This window comes from Notothenia coriiceps, unplaced genomic scaffold (genome assembly GCF_000735185.1).
Source record: "Notothenia coriiceps isolate Sejong01 unplaced genomic scaffold, NC01 NC01_scaffold00019758, whole genome shotgun sequence".
NCBI lineage: Eukaryota > Metazoa > Chordata > Actinopteri > Perciformes > Nototheniidae > Notothenia > Notothenia coriiceps.
In genome coordinates this window covers 122,277-132,004 of record NW_011352459.1, presented here as the reverse complement: position 1 = coordinate 132,004, position 9,728 = coordinate 122,277, and the positions used below count along the sequence as shown (strand labels likewise).

At 38.8% G+C, this 9,728-nt stretch overlaps 1 protein-coding gene across 4 annotated transcripts in view; it reads right to left on the bottom strand.

Annotated features, from left to right (window-relative positions):
• Window positions 1–652: 652 nt before the first annotated feature.
• Window positions 653–9,728, bottom strand: part of LOC104952208 (electrogenic sodium bicarbonate cotransporter 1-like) — a 30,177-nt gene continuing 21,101 nt past the window's right edge. The window contains exons 15-27 of one of the 4 annotated variants that reach the window (XR_799098.1): window positions 8,943–8,995; window positions 8,629–8,814; window positions 7,612–7,725; window positions 6,844–7,005; window positions 6,212–6,390; window positions 5,423–5,495; window positions 4,499–4,567; window positions 3,615–3,788; window positions 3,352–3,516; window positions 3,139–3,238; window positions 2,811–2,884; window positions 1,980–2,699; window positions 653–1,926 (exon numbers count right to left, since the gene is read on the bottom strand). Coding sequence is in view for 3 of the 4 variants with exons in the window: in XM_010778981.1 (XP_010777283.1) it covers window positions 2,841–2,884; window positions 3,139–3,238; window positions 3,352–3,516; window positions 3,615–3,788; window positions 4,499–4,567; window positions 5,423–5,495; window positions 6,212–6,390; window positions 6,844–7,005; window positions 7,612–7,725; window positions 8,629–8,814; window positions 8,943–8,995 (1,319 nt within the window). In the remaining variant the exon portion in view is untranslated. Of the gene's footprint in view, window positions 2,700–2,806; window positions 2,885–3,138; window positions 3,239–3,351; window positions 3,517–3,614; window positions 3,789–4,498; window positions 4,568–5,422; window positions 5,496–6,211; window positions 6,391–6,843; window positions 7,006–7,611; window positions 7,726–8,628; window positions 8,815–8,942; window positions 8,996–9,728 lie in introns of all 4 variants that reach the window. The other 3 variants (XM_010778981.1, XM_010778980.1, XM_010778982.1) reach the window with 3 other exon arrangements.

The following is a 9,728-nucleotide window of genomic DNA, read 5'->3' as shown; positions in this document are numbered from 1 at the left end:
ATGTTCAGGTGTATATCAGTATGTAGTGTCTCTACTTTAAAGAGTCATCTCCTGCTGATGTTCCGTTGTATATCAGTATGTAGTGTCTCTACTTTAAAGAGTCCTCTCCTGCTGATGTTCAGGTGTATATTAGTATGAAGTGTCTCTACTGGGACATGTCTCCATGCTTTAATGTTCAAAAAGCTCTTTATGTTTCTCATACTGCAGCACCTCTTTTCACCCTCTGTCTGAAACCAGAGCCCAGTCTGCTCTGATTGGTTAGCTGGCCGGCTCTGTTGTGATTGGTCCCACCCAGCCTATCACGTACAAGGTGTTCGAACGCTGAGCAGTAGAAACGCGTGTTACAAAGTGATGTCGCTATGTAGAAAGAGAAACTCCCTCTGGAGGGAACACAGGGATTTGAGCCTTCGCAGACCATTTACATGCAGAAAAACCAATAACACTACAGGAAAGGGACAACCCCAACAAGCAGAATAGGGCCTCTTTAACTGACATATGAGTGCATAGAGTGCCTTTAAGAAGTAAACAGTGTTCTAAATTACTGTGCATGCTAGGCTTTACACAAAGTTGTTTCTCCAAATTTAAAACCCATCTTTTTGGAGCTGTATCTTCTGAACTCTTGGAGTAATTATAAGAAAAACACAACAATGTATTTAAGAATCATTTGAACAGTTTTATTGGGCTCATTCGAAACACAACTCCATTAAAAAAAAACAGAAGTCTGCTTCCTTCAGAGTAACCTATGGATTTCAAGCAAACACGATGATTGTATAAAATCTGTTTCAGAATTCAAAAAGATATCATTCATTGTGGAATCACAACCAGAAAGTCAAAAAGTCCAGATATACAGATCACAGAACAAAGTGGAAGACCATGTTTTTGGTTCATAGCTATTGTAACAGTCTTGTGCTTCACATCTTGACAGTGTATTATTGTGAAAGCATTAAAGCCCTTATTTGCACACAAATCAGATTAGAAGCAGTGCTGATTGGGATTTTCTTCAAGGAATATATGCATTATAAATTATTCAGATGCATTACATTCAGATATGCATTAATATCATAAATCAGTTTAGTGTGTACTTCACACAGTTATTTGAATAACACAGAAAAACTGTAAATGATAAATTAAAAGATTCTCAGTAAAATGTCCATTTTAAAATAAAGCTGTTGCACAAACACTTTTTACCTCATATAAAGCTAATTTTTCTTCCAGGACTGAAAGTCACAACGTTGCATTACCTCACAGTGATTGTTTGTTGATTTGCATTAAAAAATAAAAACACATTACATCATTTAAAAAAACAAAACACAAATGTACTCAATGATTGAAAATGCATCACATTGAACAGCTTTTAAATATGATCACATCTTAAAAGGATATTCAACTAAAATATTTGCGGGGCGAGTTCACAGTCATGCGTGTAAATGGTTACAGTCATCATTTTCCCCCTTTCTTCAGTACTGGAACAATTAAAAAATATTTTAGGGATGAAAAATTAGATTTTGGTGGAATTACCCTTAAAAACACTGCAAAAATTATACATAATTTGTCAAAAGACAAACAAAAAAAATCGATATCTTAAGTGTCATAGAGCAAAAAGGGAGTCATCTGAAGACTCAGAGATTCTAAATCAGTGCCGGTTAAAACGAAAGTGTTTGATCACAAATAATTGCAAAACAGATTAATTTAATATATAATACCTGGCACCTACAAAATCATAAGAGGTAGAGCTAAATACAGGTATATTAACATCTAAATCTCCCTAAAACTGGGAAAAAGACAGAGGATAGACGACAAGGGGGAATATCGTGGAATTTGCACAAATGAGGGAGTTAAATAGTAAAGCCATAGGTTCAAACTGTTTAAATATAATAAATACAGGAGGAAAAAAAGGAAAAGTTAGACAGAAACAGAAGTCAAAGTCTGTCTGGTGTTAGCGTTTACCAAAAATGGAACAAAAATAATCTTGCATGAACTTCTGGGAGTTTTTTGTGAATGTAAAGTCTTAGACTCTTGATAAATAATTTATACGCCCATAAATACAAAATGTATGTTCACGCTCATGACTGTGCGCAGATGACCTCGTGTAGCCCTTTTGTTCACTGTGAGTAGAGGGAGATTTCTTATGTCCATCCTCTTTTCTTGCCTCAAACTTCAGTACCTCCACTCTTAAGGTTCCAGTGGTTATGATTCAAAACGTAAAAAAGTACTTTCAGAAAAGCTGGTTATGTTTGGAAGAAATCTTTGAAAGAAAAAAAAATACGTAGTGAATTTTGGACATCTTTGGATAAAAATAATGTATCTTAGTTGGACACCAATTATAATACACATTCATATGATATGAATGTGTGCTGGAAAAAAAACCCTGACATCACAAACTCTTTAAAAGCCACTTAAAAATGCATACAGATGACCTCGAGTAGCCCTGTTTCCTGCAAGAATGCATGCAGAGCAGGAATCCACTAATGTATCCTGTGTCAATTTGAAGACAAATACTTCCAGCCATTTTGATTTGCATAGGGAATATTGAAAAAAAACAAGAGGTTCAATATTGCAAAAGAGGATGTGTGCCGTGTTGTTCTGCATCTCTGGATAGTTGAGTCACAGATTTGATTCAGAGCCCTTCCTCCAAGAGAAAGTGCTTTCCTTAGAGACCAATCTGAGGCAACCCTTTTTCGTATGAATCTTTGCTCAGACTGAAAGAAGAAAAGATGTAGAGAATTATAAATATATAGCAGAGGAACATAACAATACACACAATTCATTACTGGAGCATTTCCTGCTAGATCCAGCTTTTACTCACTCACTCTGCCACTGTGGAAGAGTCAAAGTATGGATCAGCACGGCGAATGCGTGTTAGGGACAGTCTGGGGTTGATCTCCTGAGGGGGAAACATATATATTTAAGGACATTTTCCTTTAAACTTCATATGAATTAACAGAGAATAAAATAAAGAGAAAGCAAATGCTGCAGAACTACAATAATAAAAACTAGAGTGTAAAGAAGTAAAGAAGAGTCAGAAAAACGAATGCATCTGGTGTGAAGAATTGCATGCAAGATGGCTGGTAAAAGAGAAAAGAAATGTGGTCATGAAGCGTTTGAAAGCAGAGTTAGCGCCGCCTCTGGAGTACTCACTATCCATAGATTTATCACCCAACATGGGTTCCTGCTCCTCCATCATATCCATGGAGATTTTTATACTGGGTACATTGTCATTGTAGGGGTAGTCAGACTGCTGGAGGAGGGAGGGAGAACATTAACACTTTAGGATCTACAGGAGGCTGAACACTAACACATCACAACAACACAGGGAATATAAAGATCAGGTTGAAGGAATAGTTATCTTACAAATTCGATTTCGCTGTCTATGCTTCCCTTCTTCTTGATTTTCTTTTTCTTCTCATCCTCCTTCTTCTTCTTGTCTTTCTCTGGGATGACGTCGTCCAGGTAGCTGAGGTCGTGCTGGGAGAACACGTAGTCCATCGCCTTGCGAACGGCAACCAGCGCCAAGATCTGCAGACACAGACATTGTTTATAATGAGCGTTCATGCTCCTATAGCACTCTATGTAATCCCTGTTTGGCTACATCTGTGTTGGCAGCCATTTCTCACCATGACGGGGAAGACGATGGCAGCCACGGTGGACTTGAGGACCCAGAGGAGGGCCAGACACAGGCCCTGGATGAAGGTGAAGAGGTGGATGCGTCTCTGGGGGACGTGGCGCAGGTAGATCAGGTCCGGCTGGTGCTTGGCCGGCATCAGCAGCAGCTGCAGCCGGTCCATGAACTGAGGCACGCAAACATCAGTCAGTCATGAGAGGCAATATTTAAACATATCAAGATGCTGCAGAATCTTCAATTTCACTTGAGGTCGTAACCCATTTAGTTTACTTGTAATTGTTACTGCAGGTGGAATTTTCTAAGGGTGATATTAACTTTGATTCGTTGTTAGAAGCAGTGCTTTACAGAAATGTAGTAACCCTTTCCAGTCGAGGGACTACAATTTGAGATTCAGCTATTACAGTACGAAAAGGGAGTGCATGAGGAGCAGTGGGTACAGTGCAAAAGAGGAAAAACAACATGTAATGTGACAACATGTTGGAAGACGGTTACATTAGCTAGACACCAAATAGCTTTGCTTGGATTTGATCGGTAAACCTATATTCAGGTTTTGAGGGGCATGTGAACAGGAAAATCTGCGGTCACTGAATTTGCCAAAGTAAATACTTCCTAACCACAGGCTGGCTACCTGTAAACTACCATGTCCTTATTCCATTCTACATGTGTTAGGTTTAGAAGATGTGGTCTGAAACTCTGGACATTTTAGATTTGTTAAAGATGCTCCTCTGACAAAGCTGGGCTATATAAAGTAATGAATTAAAAGTAAAGTAATATGGATTTTTGTTGTTGTTGAGTAATCAGTTAAGTAATGTAATAATGACTATTTTGAAGTATCCTGCCAACACTGGTTACCAGGCACTGTTCAGACTCACTTACCTGGACACCGTTGAGCGAGGCCACCCCCATGTAGAGGAACACACCGTAGAGCACTGGCATGGGAATGAACTGAAGGGGCACAACAAACAAAGATATTAGTCAGTTTCCATATTAAAGATTTGTTTCTAATCCAGAGATGACTAAGATGTTCAAGTTAGCTTCATACAGGTAACGATTATGTTTCATTTGATCAATCAAGGTTTATTTATACATCCCAATACCACACATTTTGCATTTGTCTCAGGGGACTTTACAGTTTGTACAGAACATGAATACTACACCCTCTGTCCTTAGACCATCATTTTAGCAGCATTGCTAAGTTTGAAAAAGTTCACAACAAGTTTTTTGAAGAGTACTCTTTTAGTATTCTTCAGTGTCACTAGGGTGGCATTGGCTAATTCTTGGCAACTATGTATTCAGTGTTAGCCAAAGAAAATCAGTGTGGGAAGAAAAACACTGGGACATGTCAACTTATTGCAGATTTTTGCAGTTTAAATGTGAGTGAATAGTTTAATCGCCAGCAAATAAAGCATGAAAAATAGAAAGAGAAATAGTGTAGGAAATATAATAGTAATGTAATTTATACTAAAATATTTCAATTTATTTAAGTTGATACAGATGACAAGCCAGTCTGGGAAAGGACAATATCCTAAATGTCCACACGGGGGCGCACCAGCTCCAACAACCTCCCCTCACTAACACTGTGTTTTCCGTTTGGCAGCGTAATGTGGGAATGGAAACTCGAGAAGGCACTCGGAGATTAAGTTTAAATGAACATGCTTATTTCACTTCAAATTACTTCAACTATGGGAGTTCCTAATCGGATGAATACAAGATGTTTAATTATTTGACAGGAGTTTGTCCTAAAAGAGGCGGACAGTAATCCATATTTCCATGGAAGATTTAAGAAATTAGAGCTCTTACCTTGAGGATAGGGGCCATGAAGACAGAGAGTCCCGTCAGGAGGAAAACAATGATACCGGTGACTCTTTGCTCCCTGGATTGGAGAAGAGGAAAAACACTTTGTTATTGAGAAACTGTCACAAGCATGAAAAGCAGAAACTAATCATTGATTTTAGTCTCATAGCTTCATTTTTAACAGCTGTGTATGCATAGAATGGAGTTTAAAAAATGTGTGCTTTCAAATGACAACTTAAGAATGCTATATATGGTAATTGTGGTCATTGACTGCATCACAAATATGGGATGCCAAGATACACAAGACACTTTACTCTGAACTGCTCCTGTGGGTATTGTCCACTGTACTACATGTCTAATATACACAATATGTAATGTAAAGCGCTTTGAGCACTTGGAAAAGCGCTAAAATAAATACCGACATTTATTATTTTCTTTAAGACTAAGAAAACATTCATGGTAATATAGTAATTCTCCATCTAAAAGTACAAATAATGTGGAACATGAACATATGTGGCTCTGAGTAGATTTTGGACCCTTTTATCTAATTGTTGTGCCTTATGTTTCTCTCCTTCCTGAGAATGACTTATTTCTGGCTTTTATGACCCTTTATTGTTTAAAAAAAATGCATTCACAACAAATGTTAATCATGGGAGTATAGCAGGAGGGAACCACGCTTTACACAGAATGACTGGTTGGAATATTCATTTTTGGTATGGGATTGGCACACGGCATTAGTGCCCAATATTATTACTTAAATAATATCAACACTATCCAGCAGCTGCGTGGCCTCACCTGACTCCCAGGAATTTGGGCTGCTCCCCGGGGGCTGACGTCTGGGTCTCCATCTTCAGAGAGTCGATGTGAGCGATGGAGATGACGGTCGCAGCCACGTACCACGGCAGGCCCATGAAGGAGCAGATAATGATCAGGACCGCCACCAAGAACAGATCCAAGTGATAGCCTGCCCCTTTCTGAGAGGACACAGGAGGAAACATAATGTCAGTTAAACAAATAAAGGATTTCTAAATCATCAAAATGATCCGACGGTGTTAATTATATTAACAGCAGGCTGGACTTTTAACGACCAGAAATTGTTGAAAATCTACAATACATACAACAGTGTTTCAGGTTATATTAAAAAATAAGAATTTTAAGAAGATATTTAACATAGGAAAGTCATCATTTAAAATGCTTTGAAACAGTATTTAGACAGGAAGATACTCTTTGTATAAAATACATTTTAACAGTTAGATTAGTATAGAAAATAATTTCAAAGAATATATTAGACTTTTTCTGGTGGTTATGTATTTGTCTTAAGGGGCAGGGGGTGAACCACTGACTGTTCATATATAACACTCTTGTCCTTAAATGGATCCATTAGTTTTATCCTAGAAATGAATACATCTTTGAGGTGGTGCACCAACCTTGAGTTTGTGCTCCTTCCTGTTGACAATCACAGCAGTGATCTGCTGGTCCATAAATATCAGAATAGTGACCAGCAGGGCGGGGATGGTAGCTGCCAGGTAAACCCACCAAGGGTTCCCTCCAAACGGAGGAATAAACCAGCCCCTCAGTGGACTCGTGGGCTGGACAAAAAGAAGAAGAGACAGGATCGTTAACCTGGACCTCTTATTTCTGTGCAGTCCAGATCTCTTAAAAACAGATAACATCTAAAACAAGAACAGGAAAAACTAATTTGAAGTGATGCCCTATTACACCCTTTAACACTGAACAGAGCGTGGTGCATTATTACAGGACAGAAGTCTGAGAATTAAGACACTGTGGTCAGACAAAGCTGGTTCTGTGCTGGCGGCGATAAGATGGTGTGTGTTCACACATCACCTATAATCAAGTTGTTATTCGATGCAACTATGCTCCTCTACCCCATCACTCCCTTCCTCTATGTCAAGGCGGGGTGGTCTTAAAGCCAGCTGAGGAACATTTGAGCTGAGTAATCTCTCAGACTGACTGTGCCTTAGCTTCCTGTATCACTTACTGGGCAAACTACAAAGGAAGCATTATGCTAGGATTTTCCTAGTCTCTCTGGCAGAAACATGGATCATTATCAGTGTAATCCCAGGAAACGGCATCCGGCTTGCACTCATCAGTCAGATAAAAAACAAGTCAATGCATAAAACATAATGATTGCTAGTTTTTTTATTGCAATCACTTCATTCATGCTTGGTACATACCTTGAATTGACTCGGCACTATGAGCTTTGGAGTGTTCACACCCACAAGAGCATCCACGCCGCAGAACAGAAGAATAGTCAGGATGATGGCGAAGTCACTGATTAGCTTCCTCACCTAGAAGAGATACACATTTTACAGCAGTTTTTTTTTTTAGCTTGTGAAATGTTACTGAACAGCTTCAGTGACATTTTCCTTGTGTGTTTGACCAAGAACAACTTCATCATGTCAGACAACATGTTTTACACATAACCTTGCCTAGCTTGCTACTTTGCTACTAACCTTGCTTTTGTTACTAGAAGTCATTATATCCATTATTTATTTAAAAGTAAACAAAGTTGTTCTGCAATTTGTGACTAGAAGGCTTTAAACCAGACCGGAGGCTGATGAAGAACCAATTCAATTATTTTCTGGAAGAAAATGCAAATAGAACTTTACCATATCAGTTTTGTAACATTCACAAAATGCTATGTCATTTTTAGCCTTGCTAGCAGGGATGGCAATTTTAGCTTAGTTTGGCCAAGACTGACATATTGCAACAAATATTGGACGGTTTGCAATTAAACTTTGTATAGACATTCATGTTCCCATGATGCTGAAATGTAATAACTTACAATAAAGATTCCTTGTCTTTTTTATCATCATCAATCATTTGGTTTATGAAATCTAAGCCTCAACACGATGTTATGTCATTTATTTGCGTGATTTACCAGATTTAGGAAAAATATATTAAAAAATGAATATAAGCCAGCAATAATGTTTCGATCTGAGCTTGAGTCTCATGTCTTATTTACATCAAACACTGTTCAAAATGTGAGATCTGACCTCACATCGACTCTCACAGACATTGGAGCTTTTAGATTAAACTAAAAGTGCCACTTAACAGCCCGTTACATTAGATGTGACATTATAGATGTTTGTGGTGTTCACCAGTTTCACTAGATGCGAGCTGCTTCCTGCATTAGGGTCAGAATTGAGAGACAAACAGCTGCACAAGCATTGCTGGGTGCTTTCACTCACTGTGGTGGGGAAGAAGAGGCTGAACTTAAACTTCTTCAGAGCCATGGAGCAGGCGTAGGTCCCAAAGAACAGGATGAAGGACATCAGGGTGATGTCAGGCACGTAGCCACAGGCGCTTCCGACCAGCTGCCCTCCGAACTTCAGACACTGCTCCATGTTCAGGGATGCCCATGTGGCATTCATTTGCTGGAAAGACAAGAATATCCTTAAAGCAACTATATTTGGAGAAAAACACTCTTCAAGTCCATATGGCAAACATTTTTTAATTCTGAATCCATGCTACAAAATGTCACAAAATCAAGGAAACTACATACCATATCAGTACTGTTTGACCATGGAGAGAGATCATGGACATCTGATGAGTTGCCTGGTAAAGAGAAACAAAGTAATACAATGAGAATGCTTGTATTACTCACAGTATCACACTTTTTGATCAGTGTCAAAACTCTCCCCCAAACAATCCTGTCAAGTCACTCGACCACAGAAACCGATAGGGCTTTTGAGAAAGTAAACAGTGGTATCCACAGGCCTACTCATACTAGTGTCATTTGTTATCTCACAGTAAACACAGCTAAAATAAGAAAAATGCTTTGTTTAACATACAATGGTGATATCACTGCCAAATGGAACTAAACCAAATACCACTGTTCATCTTTCACTGTCTGGTATGACGGTGCCAAACATCTTTCAACATTAGAGTGGTGGTATCAGACCTGTGTTAAGAGATACAGAGAAACCCCTGCAGCTTTTTCTTTATCTGCTGCAGTATTAATCAATCCAATGAGACAAGTGTGTAATACATGATTGTGGGTCATGTTGTTTGTAAAGCCTACAAGACCCTCTGTCCTTAGACCCTTGCAGCAAAAAAGGAAAAATACCCAAGGAAACCAAATTATATCACACACACACACACACACACACACACACACACACACACACACACACACACACACACACACACACACACACACACACACACACACACACACACAGGGTGAAAAGAGGTGCTGCAGCACAGGCAGTATGAGAAGAATAAAGAGCTTTTTGAACATTAGAGCATGGAGACATGTCAGAGACACTACCTACTGATATACACCTGA